This window comes from Schistocerca cancellata, chromosome 5 (genome assembly GCF_023864275.1).
Source record: "Schistocerca cancellata isolate TAMUIC-IGC-003103 chromosome 5, iqSchCanc2.1, whole genome shotgun sequence".
NCBI classification, from domain to species: Eukaryota; Metazoa; Arthropoda; class Insecta; order Orthoptera; family Acrididae; genus Schistocerca; species Schistocerca cancellata.
The window spans coordinates 375082001-375101047 of NC_064630.1; the positions used below are offsets into that span (position 1 = coordinate 375082001).

General features: G+C 45.0%; 1 protein-coding gene across 1 annotated transcript in view; it reads left to right on the forward strand.

The window, feature by feature from the left end:
* The first annotated feature begins 624 nt into the window (after nucleotides 1-624).
* Nucleotides 625-19047, forward strand: part of LOC126187836 (uncharacterized) — an 85622-nt gene continuing 67199 nt past the window's right edge. Inside the window, exon 1 of the mRNA XM_049929139.1 lies at nucleotides 625-766. Within this exon, the coding sequence (XP_049785096.1) occupies nucleotides 695-766 (72 nt within the window). The 5' untranslated portion in view covers nucleotides 625-694. The remainder of the gene's footprint in view (nucleotides 767-19047) is intronic.

The following is a 19047-nucleotide window of genomic DNA, read 5'->3' on the forward strand; positions in this document are numbered from 1 at the left end:
TTTAAATCAGCCGTGGTCCGTTAGTATACGTCGGACCCGTGTGTCGCCACTATCAGTGACTGCAGACCGAGCGCCGCCACACGGCAGGTCTAGAGAGACTTCCTAGCACTCGCCCCAGTTGTACAACCGAATTTGCTAGTGATGGTTCACTGACAAAATACGCTCTCATTTGCTGAGATGATAGTTAGCATAGCCTTCAGCTACGTCATTTGCTACGACCTAGCAAGGCGCCATGTTCAGTTACTATTGATATTGTGAATAATGTACAGTCAAGAGCAATGTTCACCATTTATGGATTAAAGTTAAGTATTCCACCAGCTATGTCCGTTTTTCTAAATTCTAATTTTCTTGACCTGTTCCAGACCTCACGCCAGCCTGCGTGAGCTAAAACGCGTTCCTTTCGGCTTCCTCTAATAACACGGTGTTGGCTCTCCTGCCAACCCACAACATTGGCGACGAGGCAATACCACATTCGTAACTATACTGCCCTGATTTACTTGTGTAATGGCTTCGCCACCATCTCCAGATGTACTGTCCGAATTTTATCGCTTACAGAATCAGCAAATGCAGGCATTACTGGGTGCCCTTGGACAGCTCGTCCAGGGTCAACATGCAATGCAAAACGATGCGGCAGCCGCCGCTCCACCACTAACGCAGCCACAACACGCAGTTGCACCAACTTTTTGTCCTTTTGATGCTGCACTGGAAAGCTGGACGGAGTGGTCACGCCAATTTGGATTCCATCTTGCTGCCTACAGAATTCAAGGTAACGAGCGGCAGCCTTTTTTGTTATCTTCCGTCGGGGTGACCACGTACCGTGTGATAGTCAAATTATTTCCCCAACGCGACGTAGCAACTCTGTCCTACGACGAAATTTTGTCTGCATTAGATGCATATTTCAAAGAATCAGTCAATGTAGTAGCCAAAGGGTATACCTTCTTTCGCACAAAACGTACGGCAGGCCAGACTAATAGGGAGTGGGTTGCAACCTTGCAAGGCCTTACTAGGGATTGTGCTTTTGAGTGTCAAAGTGGACTCCCTTATTCAGATATTATGGTACGTGATGCAATTGCACAGAACATTTCGGGAGTTCGTATAAGGGAACAGATTTTGAAACTAGTCAATCCCTCCCTTCAATGAGTAATGGACATATTGGATCGGCAGGACACACTTGACTTTGCTCAGGAATCAATTGAAACTTAGCCACCCGTGTGTCAGGTTAACCGGCCCACCAGGCGAGCTGCACGGAACAGTAAACAGTCCTCACTCCTGGCCGCACTGCTGCCGCCAGGCTTTCAGCCACGTGTACCACGCCGGCAAGCAAATGCAGTGCTAAAATCATGCCCGCGGTGTGCTACTAGACATTCGCGTGAGAATTGCCCATCACGCCAAGCTATTTGCTTTTACTGTAATAAAAAAGGACATATTCAAAGTGTTTTCCAGAAAAAGCTCAGATCGAAAACTCAAAATCATTCCAGGCCCTTTGCTTCGCGCCGGAATCGGAACAGAACCAAGGATACTCAGGCTCACAAAACTTCGCCCATGGAGATTCATATAGTCAATTCCACTCCGCCCAGTACCATTCTGTCTAACAGTGACTGTGTTCATCCCACTAATAGTGTGCGTCGACATCGCAGGAGCTCCCGTCAAGTCGCAAGTGATTTTGTACCAGTGTCAGTTCACGTTGCACGAGACAGTCGCTCTTGTCATCAGCAGGGCAATAAACTTTTTGTGGACTTGGACATTAATGGCAAAGTGATACCATTCCAGCTTGATACCGGGGCTGCAGTTTCACTGATCAATCAAGACACTTACAAACTGCTGGGCACACCTCCGTTGCGTGCCGCAACTGTTAAGTTAACTACCTATTCAGGTCACAAGACCCCTGTGTTAGGACAGTGCTGCCTTCTTGCAACATACAAGGGACAAACAAAACTTGTGTCACTTTACGTCCTTCATTCTTCTTCTGCAGTGAACTTGTTTGGTTTCGATTTATTTCAGTTGTTTAACTTGTCTATAGTAAATCAGGTCCTATCAGTGAACCAGACTGTGCCTTCAGCCAGTGTTTCTCGTCTATGTGAAGAATTTTCAGGCATTTTTGCACTGGGCCTCGGTTGCACTAAGAACTATAAAGCACATTTGGAACTGAAAGTAAACGCGCAACTGAAATTTTTCAGAGCGCGCAATGTTCCCCACGCATTGCTTGATGGGGTCGCAAAAACATTACACGATTTGGAATCACAAGGTGTAATTGAACATGTGCAGGCTTCTCTCTGGGCATCATCCTTAGTAATTTTGCCAAAACCATCCAGAAAATTGAGACTTTGTGTGGACTTCAAGGCAACAGTGAATCCAAACTAGTGACTGCAACTTTTCCTTTACCCTGCCCGGAAGATCTTTTCGACAAACTGTGCCTGGGTAAATATTTTTCGAAGTTGGACCTAGCAGATGCGTACTTGCAAATACCGGTGGACGAAGAATCCCTGTGAGTTTTGGTGGTTAACACACATCTTGGTTTGTTTCGATTCAAATGACTGCCATTCAGGTATGCATCTGCCCCTGCGTTGTTTCAGCAATATCTACAAACCGTTTGTGCGTCGGTCCCTACTGTGGCAAACTATCTGGACGATATTGTGATCTCTCGAAAGATGGAAGAAGAACATTTAGCCAATCTCAGAACATTATTTCAGGTCTTGCGACAAAATGGTCTTTGCTTGCAGAAGGACAAATGTGTGTTTTTTGCTCGTGACTTACCCTACCTGGGACATGTACTCAATGCCCAAGGCATACATCCCAGTCCAGAGCACCTCCGTGCCATACAAGACTTGCCTTCGCCATAGAATTTGAAGCAGCTACAGAGTGTGGTGGGCAAAATTAACTATTATCATCGCTATGTTCCCCATGCCTCTTCCATTTCAGCTCTGCTTCATCGCTTACGTCGTAAAGGTGTCCCGTTCATCTGGACGACAGAATGCGAACGCGCCTTTCGCCAGTTGAAATCGGCGTTGCTTTCCAATACTTGCCTTATGCCATTTGATCCCCAGAAGCCCCTTTTGTTGATGGTGGATGCATCGGATTTCGGGATCGGTGCTGTGCTTGCGCACGAAGATGGATCGCACGATCACCCTATTGCCTTTGCGTCCAAATTGCTCTCGTCTGCGCAAAGAAATTATTCACAGATCGAGAAAGAAGCATTGGCTCTTGTATTTGGTGTTACAAAGTTTCATGATTTCTTGTATGGTCGTCACACATCGATTTTGCTGGTCCATTCTGGAATGCTCGATGGTTGGTTGTGGTAGATTCATTCAGTAATTTTCCTCTTGTTGTCCGGATGTCTTCCACGATGTCATCTGCCACCATCCAAACGTTATCTTATATCTTTTGCATTGAAGGTCTTCCACAGACTATTGTTTCCGACAATGGCCCACAATTCCTGTCTGCAGAATTTCAGTCATTCTGCAAGGCCAATGGTATTCAACATCTGACGTCCGCACCGTTTTCGCCACAGTCAAACGGTGCTGCTGAATGATTGGTCAGGACTTTAAAGTCACAGATGTTGAAGTTGAAAGAGTCGCATTCTCGGGAGGACGCGTTATTGCTCTTTTTGTCCTCGTATCGCTCTCAGCCCCGAGATGGTCGCTCGCCGGCTGAGTTGCTCTACGGTCGCCCTCATCGAACCTTGATGTCTTTGCTACATCCACCGCATCAGGTTCCTGTGCAGTCGCAGACACCTGCTTTTTCCCCAGGCGACGTTGTCTACTACGGCCACTATCGAGGTTCACGGCGTTGGCTCGAAGGGCGCATTCTTCGCTGCCTCGGCCGTGCTATGTATCTGGTTTTGGGGGCCTCTGGTGAGGTGCGTCGGCATCTCAATCAGCTGCGCCTCTGTCGTCGCACGGGTTCTGCCGCTCCCCGTCTGCTTTCAGCAATGGTGCCGTCCGATCAGCGCCCTGGGGACGCATATACTGGCTCGCCTCAGCCCCAGGTGTTACCGACGCTGCCTTCCATTTTGCCCCATGGCGACGCGCCGCCTGTTCTCCCGCCGGCGACACCTGCAGTGGACGCGCCGCTGCAACTGTCGGGCGCCTCCCTGGGTCACGCACCGCCGATCGCTTCCCGTGACCAGTTGTCCTCCGACATGGAACTCTTGCCCGCTCCGGACCATATGTCGTCTTCGCCCGTCGGGTGCCCCGGCCCGATGGAGGTCGACCCGTCGGCCCCTCCTGCCTCTCTGCGGGCGCATACACCGCATGTTGGCGTGCACCCTGGAGCAGGTTTTCAGGCGTTTCCTAGCTCCCCGCGTTCCGAATGGCAGGGTGCGGGTGGCACAGCCTCGCCTGTTGTTAGGCTCCCCACCTCGTCACATACGTCAACATGGGATCCTCCCCACGGCGGGCAGAAGCCTTATGCCACAACCATACGCCGATTTGCGGGGGAGGAATGTGGTGTCACCGCCAGACACCACACTTGCTAGGTGGTAGCCTTTAAATCGGCTGCAGTCCGTTAGTATACGTCGGACCCGCGTGTCGCCACTATCAGTGATTGCAGACCGAGTGCTGCCACACGGCAGGTCTAGAGGAACTTCCTAGCACTCGCCCCAGTTGTACAACCAACTTTGCTAGCGATGGTTCACTGACAAAATACGCTCTCATTTGCCGAGACGATAGTTAGCATAGCCTTCAGCTACGTCAATTGCTACGACCTAGCAAGGCACCATTACCAGTTACTGTTGATATTGTGAATAATGTACAGTCAAGAGCGACGTTCACCATTTATGGATTAAAGTTAAGTATTCCACCAACTATGTCCGTTTTTCTAAATTCTAATTTCCTTGACCTGTTCCAGACCTCACGCCAGCCTGCATGAGCTAAAACGCGTGCCTTTCGGCTTCCTCTAATAACACAGTGTTGGCCCCCCTCCAACGCACAACAGAAAGAATTCTGACTCACTAATTTAAATTTCCTTGTCTGCAACATCCATATAGGTGTCTCACATGGAGAAATTCTTTGCCAATATGGAAATAAACAGAGTGCAGATCTTAAACTCCTTTTGGGATATAGAAGTCTGATTATCATTCTAGTGCTCAGTCTCTTCTTTCTTTGGTTTTCATTCTTTTTATTGGTGAAAAATACTCTTTCCATGCTTATCAATGACTGATAACATGCGAACCATTTGTGTTCCATCTCCCCACTTCATCTTATGCACAGAGAGCATTTCAGAATTCATCAGGATCTGTACTGTGCATTCCTACTTACATAGTACGTAGAGCTTCCATTTATTGTCAGTTTCTTGAATGTTGTTTATCATTAAATAGAAATTTTTATGCAAGTCTAGCAATAGATGGAATTCTCTTGTCTCTGATGAAAACTGGAACAAGTTCCTCCATAAATTTTACAGTGTTATCTACGAAAGGGAAGTCTGTTCAGCATTTTCAGTCACATCATCAAAATTCTGTACCTTCAAAGTTCTTCCACTGGTCACAAGTCAGTCCATATTTATATTAATTTTCAACAAAACCTATGTTCCTACACTTCATCAAGAGATTGAAAATAAGAAAAAGATAGATTGCTACTCCCTGTAAAGATGACATGTTGAGTTGCAGACAGGCACAAGGAAACACACATATTCATTCACACAAGGAATCACATTTCAACCACACATGACCGCCATCTCCAGGAGCTCAGACCGTATTCAACTGACACGTGGAATGGAAGCAGCAATCTGGAGGAGCAAGGAAGGGGAAAGGGTAGCAGGGTATGGATTGGGGGGGGGGATCGGGGAGCAAAAAAAGGACAGGAGCAGGAAAGAGGAAAGAGTCTTACAGATTAGCTTTTGCTCAGAGCTTTCCTCAGAAACGGAAACACACACACACATTCATTCATTCACACAAACAAGTGCAGGGGTCTGGTGCTTTGGGAGGCTAGGAAAGTCTCATCCACATGGCTCATAAACAGGTCGGCATGTGGGTGCCCATGGCTGTGCCACAGATTTGTTTGTATAATTTTCCATCAAAGGTCAAGTCGTTATGAATTAGGATAAAGTTAGTACGGTGTATGGGGAATGAGCTAGTGGATTTGGAATCTGAAGGAGATTGAGAAAGGTAGGCGACGAAGGAAGTGGTTGGTATCTTTGATGTGGGAGGCTAGATTACAGGCAATTGGTTAGAGGTGTTGGCCAGAGAGAGGCAAAATTCTTTCAGTGGGGGCACAATAACCAGCTACAGTGGGGCATTCTGGATTGTTGGGTTTGTGGATTTTGGAGAGCATATACACTCCTGGAAATTGAAATAAGAACACCGTGAATTCATTGTCCCAGGAAGGGGAAACTTTATTGACACATTCCTGGGGTCAGATACATCACATGATCACACTGACAGAACCACAGGCACATAGACACAGGCAACAGAGCATGCACAATGTCGGCACTAGTACAGTGTATATCCACCTTTCGCAGCAATGCAGGCTGCTATTCTCCCATGGAGACGATCGTAGAGATGCTGGATGTAGTCCTGTGGAATGGCTTGCCATGCCATTTCCACCTGGCGCCTCAGTTGGACCAGCGTTCGTGCTGGACGTGCAGACCGCGTGAGACGACGCTTCATCCAGTCCCAAACATGCTCAATGGGGGACAGATCCGGAGATCTTGCTGGCCAGGGTAGTTAACTTACACCTTCTAGAGCACGTTGGGTGGCACGGGATACATGCGGACGTGCATTGTCCTGTTGGAACAGCAAGTTCCCTTGCCGGTCTAGGAATGGTAGAACGATGGGTTCAATGACGGTTTGGATGTACCGTGCACTATTCAGTGTCCCCTCGATGATCACCAGTGGTGTACAGCCAGTGTAGGAGATCGCTCCCCACACCATGATGCCGGGTGTTGGCCCTGTGTGCCTCGGTCGTATGCAGTCCTGATTGTGGCGCTCACCTGCACGGCGCCAAACACGCATACGACCATCATTGGCACCAAGGCAGAAGCGACTCTCATCGCTGAAGACGACACGTCTCCATTCGTCCCTCCATTCACGCCTGTCGCGACACTACTGGAGGCGGGCTGCACGATGTTGGGGCATGAGCGGAAGACGGTCTAACGGTGTGCGGGACCGTAGCCCAGCTTCATGGAGGCGGTTGCGAATGGTCCTCGCCGATACCCCAGGAGCAACAGTGTCCCTAATTTGCTGGGAAGTGGCGGTGCGGTCCCCTAAGGCACTGCGTAGGATCCTACGGTCTAGGCGTGCATCCGTGCGTCGCTGCTGTCCGGTCCCAGGTCGACGGGCACGTGCAACTTCCGCCGACCACTGGCGACAACATCGATGTACTGTGGAGACCTCATGCCCCACGTGTTGAGCAATTCGGCGGTACGTCCACCCGGCCTCCCGCATGCCCACTATACGCCCTCGCTCAAAGTCCGTCAACTGCACATACGGTTCACGTCCACGCTGTCACGGCATGCTACCAGTGTTAAGGACTGCGATGGAGCTCCGTATGCCACGGCAAACTGGCTGACACTGACGGCGGCGGTGCACAAATGCTGCGCAGCTAGCGCCATTCGACGGCCAACACCTCGGTTCCTGGTGTGTCCGCTGTGCCGTGCGTGTGATCATTGCTTGTACAGCCCTCTCGCAGTGTCCGGAGCACGTATGGTGGGTCTGACACACCGGTGTCAATGTGTTCTTTTTTCCATTTCCAGGAGTGTAGAAGGTGGGTGTCCAGGGTGTCATAGGGGTGAAGAGGGAAATGAATTCAGGAGACTGGTTCTGGGAAAGGCCTAAGGCTTTAAACGAGGCTTGGAGGTTATGTTGGACTTCTAGGATGGAATCACTCTGGCTGAGTTTATAGGTGGAGGAGTCACATAATTGGCAAAGGCCTTCCTTCAGGTAGTCACTGCAATTCATAACAATAGTGGTGGAACCTTTGTCTGCGGGTAGGATGACTGAGTCAGGATTTCTTTTGAGGCTGTACATGGCTTTCCTTTCTTCTGCTGAAATGGTGGTGTTCTGAGGAAGGGACTCGGGGAAGGATGGTGACACAAAGTTGAAGGGAAGAAATTCCTGGAAGGTGAGCAGGGGATGGGGTGCTTAGGTGGGGGAGGGGGGATGATCATGGTTGCATGGTGATACAAACCACGAGAGGCAGGTTTCAATGTTGGCTTCGGTTGGAGGGATTGGAGGCGAAGAAGTGTTTCCATTTCAGGGATTGGCAGAAAGAGAGTAGGTCTTTGGAGGGCTAAACATGAGGCCTTTGGATTAGACTGAAAATCTTCTGTGGGGCTGAGCGTCTTGGTTGACAGGTTAACAGCAGTGTTACAGGAATGTTTCAGCTCTGGATTTGGTGGAGTGTTGGTAAGGAGTTTCAGGGGATGTGGCAAGTTGAAAAAATCAGCTAGGCAGGGTCTGGGTGCTATGAGGGGTAGACAAGGAGGAACACTGTGGGTAGGATAGTGGTGCCACAAGTTGGCAGGTAGGATAGTGGTGCCACAAGTTGGCAGCAGACTGTAAGCAGTCTGGATAACTTATGGGAGTGCTGTATTGAATGCTCCTCCAGGTGCTGGAGAGATGAGTTGTGTGTAACAAGGATTGCACAGTAGCAGTATCTTCCAGAGGGAGCAGAGGTGGCTCTGGGACACCTGTGCCATGCAGATGTGGTTTTGCAATATCAGGTTTGTGAGGGCCAGAGACTGGCAGAATCTGTGAAAGGAGAGGTGGGATCCACAGAGAATGAATTTTTACAGTTAGGCCATGGGGGTGGATTAGGTGGTTTAGACAACATTTAGGGAACACGATGTGGGGCTGAGTTTTTTGCCAGAGAAGGGGTACTTTTCTGACATGGTGCAGAAAGTTGGATCAGGTGTTCATTGTGACAGAGACAGGGTAGGGAAAAAAAGGAATGATATGTAAATATATGCATAAATATGCAAAAATGCATGAAAATACATAAAAATATGTTAAAAATGAACAGAAGAGGGGGAGAACAGGAATGCCTGAAGTATGGGATTATGTGTGTGAGTGCTGAGAAGAGAGAGCGAAGGGGAGTGGCAAAGATTAGAATCACAAGATTGTATGGCATGGATTGATGTGAAAAATAAAACACTAAAACATGTGAGGATGATGGAGGAAGTGGGATCAATAGGAGTAAATACAATTAACAAAGGAAGAATTTGAGGCTTTATATTCTGCAACAACAATAAGTGTGTTGTATGCACACAGGAACGTAGATATAACATGCCTCGAAAGTGCATATAGTTTGAAAGGCTGTGAATAGACACAGGAAAGAGGGGAAAGATTGGACACTGAGAAGAATTTTGCTATACAGAATAGTAACAAAGGAAAACATTATGGGATTGGTGCATAGAAGAAAAGCTATTAGGCAGAATCAAACAATGGAAACTCCAAGTTGGAATAGAAACAGTATAAGGAAGAGATGGACTGCTGTTCACCATAAAGATGAAACACTGAATTGTAGGTGGGCACAACAAAAAGCCACTTACACGTTAGCTTTTGGCCTAAGCCTTCTTCAGAAAAGGAAACACACAAACAATCATTCGCACAAGCAAGCACACATCACACACGCTTGACTGCCATCTCTGGCAGCTTGGACTGGAATGCAGCTGTAGAATGGAGGCAGCAATCTGGAGAAGGCAGGGAAGGGGAAGGGATAGCAGGTTGTGGGTGGGGGAGAGAAGAGTGCTGTCTGACAGTGTGTGCAGGGACTAGACTTTTAACAGGTGCAGCATCATGAGGCTGTGGGGCAATTAGGTGTGAGGGGAGGGGGGTGGTGAGCAACAACGGAAAGGAGAGGGGAAGGGGAAAGTAGCAGAACATAACACTTTCGATTTATAGTAGGAAATACTGAATACTTCCAGTATCTAATCAGCGAACAATCTTGGAAAGAAGTATATGATACCTCTATTACCAATGAAAAAATGGAAATTTTTTGAACATTTTCAAGCATAACTTTGACATAGCTTTTCCACAAAGGAAAGTGATTTCCAAAACCACAGATAGATTCAAAAACTGGATTACATCATGTATCTTATAAAAGAAAGTGGGAACTTTTTCTGCAGTCAAAAACTCATAGCAGTCCAGAATTTATTAATTATTTCAAAAATACTAGCTGGTTTTTAAACGTGTCATAAAAGAGGCAAAAATTAAGGAAAATGACAAATATATTACGAATTCATCCAATAAAACTAAGTCCATGTGGATAGTTGTGCAGGATCTTACAAGGAAGAAGACAACTCACAAAAATATTGTGATATCACATGATGGAAAGAATGTCACTGACACTAGGGCAGTTGCAAACAGTTCCAATTCTTATTATGCAACTGTTGCTGGAAAATTAGTGAAGGAAAAATTTGGAAATCCACATAATACAACATGGAAAGAACTTTCATCTATTGAAATAAATAATATATCCATGTTCCTCAGCCCAATAAGCCCAACAGAGCGCCTAAATGTCATTAATTCACTAAAGAGTAATTATTCAACTGGTATTGATGACATTCCAGATTATATTATAAAAATAACAACAAGACAAATACTGTGGCCTTTATTGGACATATGCAATTCATCCTTATTATGTGGTGTCTTCCCTCAGCAACAAAAATGGCAAAAGTAATACCCCTATATAAAAAAGGTGATCAATGTATGGGTAACTATAGGCCTGTGTCTCTATTGTCAGCAATTTCGAAAATTATTGAAAAAGTATTCCTTTCAAAACTAACTACATTCTTCAACAATAATAATATTATTTCTGGATGTCTGCATGGCTTTCTATTGAAACAGCCACTTTCAATCTGATAATTGTCTTAAATGCAGTGGACAACCACAGAAATATCTCAGGTTTATTCTTGGACCTAAAAAAGTTTTTGATGTGATTGATCATTCTGTACTCCTGAGGATGTTTGAATGGTATGGTGTAAGAGGTGTGCCAAATCAGTGGATTAAATCATATTTGGAATATCACTCTCAGGTAACTGAAATTAAGCACATGGAAGGAAATGAACTTCAGGTACACCTTTCAGAACCATGTGGACTAAGTCATGGTGTTCCACAGGGCTCCATTTTAGGTCCCTTTCTTTTTTTCGGTTTACATTAATGATTCCCTTTCCTTTTTTGGTTTACATTAATGATATCCCATCACACGTCAGAGATTATGAACCAGTACTGTTTGTAGATGATACCAGTCTATTGATTGAAGGGAATAAAGAAGAAAATCTTACTGCATCTGCAAAAGTATTACAAAAGGAGTGTCTGAATGGTTTAGCCAGAAACAGGCTAATAGTTAATCCCCAAAAAACAATACTCATGAATTTCCACACTGATCAAAATAAAAATCTGGCACAACCTATAATATGTATAGATAGCCGAAACATTAGTGCTGTCAATGAAACTAATTTTCTTGGGATTCATATCCAGGAAAATCTTAAACGGAGCACTCGTATCACATCCCTAAATTCAAAACTAGCAACAATGAGCTATGTAGTAAGAATTCTTTGCAACAATACTCGTGCAGAAACAGTTAGGGCTGTATACTTTGCTCATGTACATTCAATACTGAAGTACGGTATCATTTTCTGTGGAAATGTACACCAGGCCATAACAGTTTTCAGGAAACAAAAGGCAATTATAAGAATAATGAAACAAGTGAGCAGCAGGAAACCATGCAAACCTTTCTTTAAAGTTCTAAAGAGCCTACCACTTCCCTGCATGTATATACTGGAAGTAATCATGCATGTCAAAAACAGCATACTGAGAAAAGAAAACCTTTTTCCTCGAAACAAAAGTGTCCATGATTACTGCACCTGGTCAGACAGTGACATACATGTTAATCATAGTAACACCACATTATGCCAAAAAGGTGTATATCACGCAGGAACAAAACTTTACAACAGATTACCAAGATACATAAAATCTCTTCCTGAACTACAGAGCTTTAAAAAGTCTGTGACAGCCTACCTTCTGAAAAACTGCTACTATTCAATCTCACAGTATCTTATGCAAGAAAAAAAAGTAATTTGTATCTTTAATTGTAGAAATAAGTTATAAATATACAGTATTTCAAAAAAATTGTAGTTATTAACTGTATAGATCCAATTTGTTATAAAAATTTAAATAATGTATGTTTGACATGTGAAAAACCAATAGCTAAAAAGGTTTTCTGTCCAATATCCTTTGTACAATATAAGTACTGAAAATGAGATTTATATGCACAAATAAATAAATAATAAGTAGATTTCAGTGGGTACTTCACCACCTGAGCCACCAGCTTTTCTGAACTGCACAAATGGGGGTTATGGTTATCTTTACAACACATTCTCCACTCACTAAATTATCCTGGCCTCAACCTGTGGTAACTTGCTGACCCCACACACTGCACCCAACAGTTTCTGCTCTCTCTGCCCTATCACCTCTTCCCTATTTTAGTTCCCTCTCTCTCTTTTTGTGCCACTAACTGCCAATGTAACTGCCTGCCTTTCCCCTTTCCCTCTCCTTTCCATTTTTGCTCACTATCCCCCTCACACCTCATTGCCCCACAGCCTCATGATGCTGCACCTGTTAAAAGTCTAGTCCCTGCACACACTGTCAGACAGCACTCTTCTCTCCCCCACCCACAACCTGCTATCCCTTCCCCTTCCCTGCCTTCTCCAGATTGCTGCCTGCATTCTACAGCTGCATTCCAGTCCAAGCTGCCAGAGATGGCAGTCAAGCGTGTGTGATGTGTGCTTGCTTGTGCGAATGATTGTTTGTGTGTTTCCTTTTCTGAAGAAGGCTTAGGCCAAAATATAATGTGTAAGTGGCTTTTTGTTGTGCCCACCTACAATTCAGTGTTTCATCTTTATGTCATCCCACAGGGTGGTCTACTTTACTCTTGGGCACAGTTTTAGGGTGACCATTCATTCTGATTTGGCAGTAATACCAATTTAAAAACCTGTGCTTAGTCAGTGGATCAAGGATGGAAAAGACCCACTGGAAAAGACCCACTGTAGCTTAATAACGAAATTCAGAAAATGAAGCAAAGGCTGTTGCACTCTCTGTTCAAAATAGGACACATAAATGACAGCAGGCAGAGATTAGTAGAGATTCATGCAACTGTGAAAAGATCTATGCTTGAAGTATACAACAGCTACCACCATCATACCTTGGCTAAAGATCTGGTGAAGAATCTGAAAAATTCTTGTCCTATATAAAATCTCTAAGCAGTCCAAGGCTTCCATCCAGTCAGTTGTTAACAGTCTCATTTGGTAATAGAAGATAGCAAAAGGAAGGCTGAAGTTTTAAATTCAACATTTAAGAAATTGTTCACACAGGAACATTTCACAGTATCCCCTATGGCTAACATAGTAATGAGCATCCCTGGTGTAGAGAAACGACTGAACAGGTTGAAAACAAATAAGTCACCTGGTTCGAATGAAATCCCAATTTGGTTTTACAAAGAGTACTCCACATCATAGGCCCCTTACTTTGTTTGCATTTATCGTAAAACTTTTGAACAGTGCAAAGTGCCAAGTGACTGGAAAAGAGCAAAGGTACTCCTGTATATAAAAAGGGTAAAAGAATGGACTGGCAAAATTACAGACTAATATCCTAAACATCGGTTTGCTGCAGAATTCTAGAACCTATTCTGAGTTTGAATATAATAATTTCCTAGAGACCAAAAAGCTCATGTCCATGATTTAGCATGGCTTTAGAAAGCATCACTCATGCGAAACTCAGCTTTCTCTTTTCTCACATGATACATTGCAATCTATGGATGAATGGAACAGGCAGATTCCATATTTCTAGATTTCCAAAAAGCATTTGACATGGTACCCAACTGCAGACTGTTAACGAAGCTAAGTGCATACAGAATAGGCTCCCAGATATGTGACTGGCTCAAAGACTTCTTAAATAACAGAATGTAGTATGTTATCCTCGATGGCGAGTGTTCAACAGAGACATCAGGTAACATCAGAAATGCACTCGTGAAATGTGATAGGACCAATTTTCTGTATACATAAATGATGTTGCAGAAATGGTGAGCATCAATCACCATCAGGTGGCTTGCGGAGTATGGATGTAGATGTAGATGATGATGATGTGGTGTACAGGAAGGCGTCGAAGGTAAGTGACTGTATATTGATACAAGATTATCTAGACGAAGTTTTGAGTTGGTGTGATGAATGGTGACTGGCTCTTAATGTAGGAAAATGTAAGTTAATGCAGATGAGTAGGGAAAACAAACCCATGTTGAGATACAGCATTAGTGGTGTCCTTGACATAGTCACATCATTTAAATATCTGGGCATGACGCTGCAAAGCGATATGAAATGGTATGAGAGGACTGCGGTAGACTTCGGTTAATTGGGAGAATTGTAGGAAAGTGTTGTTCAACTGCAAAGGAGGACTGCATATGCTAGTGCGACCTATTCTTGAGTACTGCTCAAGTGCTTGGGATCCACACCAGGTCAGATTGAAAGAAGACATTGAAGCAGTTCTGAGATGAGCTGCTAGATTCGTTGACAGTAGGTTCAATCAGCATGCAGGTGTTGCGGATATGCTTCCGGAGCTCAAATGGGAATCCTTGGATAAAGGCAGACATTCATTTTAAAGAACACTACTGAGAAAATTTAGAGAACTGGCATTCGAAGCTGACTGCAGAACGATCATACTGCCGCCAACATACATTTTGTGTAGGGACCATGAAGATAATATATGAGAAATTAGGGGTCATATAAAACCATATAAACAGTTGTTTTTCCTTCACTCTATCTCAGAGTGGAACAGGAAAGGAAACGACTAGTTGTGGTAAAGGGTATCATCTGCCATTCATTGTATGGTGGCTTGCGGTGTATGGATATAGATGTAGATTGCAGCATAGCTGTATATGACATCGCTGCTTTCGCAAGTGACCTGGCCTCTGATGGGAGTAGGATAAGCCTGTGACAGGATTGGAATAGGAAATGATGGGTGGACTGGGTAGGTCATACATTTGGATCTTCCACAGGGATATGTTCCCTGTGGCAAGGGTGTGGCATTGGAAGTGGCATAGGGATGATCTAGGATGTTGTGGAGGTTGGGTGGGTGACTGATCATCTCTTTAAGAGGGTTAGGAAAACACCTAGACTGGTTCTGGTTATTGATTATACCTTCTAAGATCTGGACTCAGGGCCAAGACACCCTATCCTCATTCCTTCATGACCTCAACCCTTCTCTTCCATCCGCTTCACCTGACCCCCTCAACCCAGCATGCCACCTTTCTGGACGTTTACCCTCTCCTCTCTGATGGCTCCAGGACTGTTGTAGTCCTCATTAAACCCACCAACCACCAACAGTATCTACATTTGGACAGTTATTATCCCTTCCACACTACAAAAATGCCTCCCACACATCCTGGCCACTTGGGGACAGTGTATCTGCTGACAAGAACTCCCTCACCCAGTATGCTGAGGGATTCACTAGGGGCTTCACAGATAGGCATTATCCTCCTAACCTTATCCACAAACACATCTCCTGTGCTATTTCCCCACACTTCCCAACACTCCCACATCCCCCAAGAACCAGCCACAAAGGTGCACCCCTTCATCACACAACATTACCTTGGACTGGAACAACTGAAACACATTCTTCATCAGGGCTTTGATTACCTGTCATCATGCCCTGAAATGAGAGAGATCATATCCAAGATCCTTCCCATCCCTCCTAAGGATGTGTTCATCACCCACCCAACCTCCACAACATCCTAGTCCATACCTATGCTACTTCCAATTCCACCCCTTGCCACAGGGATCATATCCCAGTGGAAGACCCAGGTGCAAGACCAACCCAATCCACTCACTCAGCATTTCTCATTCCAATCCTGTCACGGGCTTATCCTACCCCATCAGATGCCAGACCACCTTGAAAGCAGTTATGTCATATACCAGCTCTGCTGCAGTCATTGCACAGTATTTTATATTGGTATGACTAACAAACAGCTGTCCAGAAGAATGAATGGCCACTGCCAAACTGGGCCCAAGAGTAAAGTAAACCACACTGTTGCACAACAAGTAGCAGAACATAACACACTTGATTTCAATGGCATCTCCACTACCTGTTCGATCTGGATCCTCTCCTTCACCACCATCTTTTCTGAACAGCATGGATGGGTGTTATCTTTACAACAAATTCTCCACTCTCTAAATTATCCCGGTCTCAAGCTACAATAACTTGCTGTACCCACATCCTCCATACAACATTTTCTGCCCCCTGTGTGCTATCACATCCTCCCTGTTGTAGTTCCCTCACCCTCTTTGTGAGCTGCCCTCTGCCAATGCACCCGCTCATCTTTCCCCTCCCCCTCTCCTTTTTTGTCCCCCCCCCCCCTCCCTCCACTCTAGCCCATGCATGTACCAGCAGACAGCACTTTTCTCTTCCCCCACCTATACCCTGCTATGCTTTCCCCTTTCTTGACCCCTCCAGATTGCTGCTTCTATTCTAAATGACAGCTGTATTCCAGTCTGACCTGCCAGATATGGCAGTCATATGTGTGTGAGGTGTGCATGCTAGAGTGAATGGATGTGTGAGTATGCTTCCTTGGTTTTGACCAAAAGCTGATATGTAAGTGGCTCTCTTCAATATTCCTGTCTGCAACTCAATGTACCATCTTTATGGTGAGTAGTGATCTATCTTTTCCTTGCATTGTTGATATTCCAACCTGTAGTTTCCATTGTTTAATTTTGCCTAACGGCTTTTCTTCTATCTGACAACCCTGTGATGTTTTCTTTTGTTACTATTCTCTATAGCACTTCTCATTCTTTCTATTTTTTCCTGTGTTTATTCACTGCCTTCCAAACCACACACACTCGAGTCACATTGTATCAACTATCTCATCTGGCCATGCAGATTGTTGATGTAGCATCTGATGTCCCTGATTATTCCCACCAATAATTATATTTACTCCTGTTGGTCCCACTTCCTCCCTCATCTTTGCACATTTTAGAATTTATTTTCCACATCTACCCATACCACACAAACTTGTGATCCTCGATCTTCCTCCTTCTCCCTCCCTTCCCTTTTTAACGTATTTGTTCATAATTTTACATAGTTTCATGCCTTTTTTGCATTTGTGTGTATTTATATGTAGTTTCTGTGCATACTTATACATAGTTTCGAGCATTGCTACATATTTTTACATACTTGTGTGTATTTTTACGTATCTGTGCGTTTTACTGTGTGTCTTTTAAGTATTTTTTACACCACTTTTCTGCTGTCCAGCTCCCCTCACAACTGTCTAACACCTTCATTTGCCCACTCCTGTGTCATCCTGTTCCCCCTACCCTCTCCCTGCCACACTGGACCCCTGCTCCATCTTTCTGTACCAGTTCAGAAAAGTATTCTTTTCCCTGGCAAAAACCAAGCTCACATCCTCTTTCTTAAATGCTGCCCCACCAAAAGCCTAGTCATAAAAATTTCTTTCTCTTGATCCCACCTTTCCTTTTACAATGACCTTCAGCTTTTAGGATTCCACCAGTCACTGGGCCTGGTACAGCCAAAACACACCTCCATGGCACAGACATTCCAGAACCACCTCTACTTTCTTTGGATGATGCTGCTACTGTGCAATTCTTGCTATGTACATCACATCTCTGAAATTGAATCCCTTGCTCCAGAAACCACATTTGTAAGTTATCCAACTGGCTGACAGCCTACTGCCACCTGGGGGCAACACTATCCAAACCATATCCTAATCACAGTGGCAACCCCTCATAGCACCCAGTCCCTGTCTCACTGACCTTTTCTGCCTAGCTGAGATTTTCAGTCTGCCACATCCCCAAAACTCCCTACCAGCATTCCACCAAATCCAGAGCCAAAACATTCCTTAACACTGTTACTAACCTTCCCACCAAAACCCTCAGCCTCACAGACATATCAGTCCTATCCAAAGGCCACACCTGTAGCCCTACACCCAAATTTAACCATGTTGGACTTGTCAGAGACCTACTCTCCTTCTCCCAATCCCTGCAATGGAAACACTTCTTTGTTCCCAATCCCTCCAACCAAAGTGAACCTAATCCTAACATTGAACCCTGCCTCTCCCAGTTCCACCATCCGCCAGTGATCCTGCCCCTTTCCTACCTAATCTTGACCTGGTCACCTTCCATGGATTCCATACCTCCAACTTGGCCTAACCAACCTTCCTCACATCCCTTCCTCAGAACACTAACCTTTCACAAGAAGAAATGACAGCCATACACAAACTTGCAACAAATCCTGACTTAATCATCTATAAACTCTGCCAGAGTGATTCCATCCAGCATAACCTGCAATTCCTGCTTCAAGTCTTAGGCCCCACTTAGAACCTGTCCCCTGAATCCATTTCCCTCCTCACTCCTATGACACCACACACACACACACACACACACACACAATCCACAATCCCAACAACACAGGATGCCCCAGTGTAGCTGGTTATTGTGCTCCCACTGCAATGATTTTGGCCTTCACTGACCAACACTTCCAACAAACTGTCCATAATCTAGCCTGCATGCCAAAGATACCAACCACTTCAGTCCCCACCATCCACATCTCTTTACTTCCTGGATCCCTATTCGTTACTGTTGATGACACTTCTCTATACAACAACATTCCTCATGCTCTTGGTCTTATTGATACTGAACACTACCTTTCCCAACATCCTTCAGATTCCACTCATTCCTCATACACCTTACTAGCATTATCATAGCTCACAACTACTTCTCCTTTTCAGGAAAGTTATACAAACAAATCGCTGCCATGGGCAACTGCATGTGAACCTGTTATGGATCATCTAGAGGAGACCTTCCTAGTTTCCCAAAGTGCCAAATCCATGGTCTGGTTCAGGTTCATTGATGATACCTTTGTGATCTGGACTCAATGCCAGAACACCCTGTTTTCATATCTTCACAACCTTAACACCTTCTGTCCCATCCACTTCACCTGGTCCTCCTCAACCCAGCATGCTACCTTCCTGGACATTGACCTCCTCCTCTCTGATGGCTCCATTCACATTCCTGTCCACATTAAACCCACCAACCACAAACAGTACGTGCATT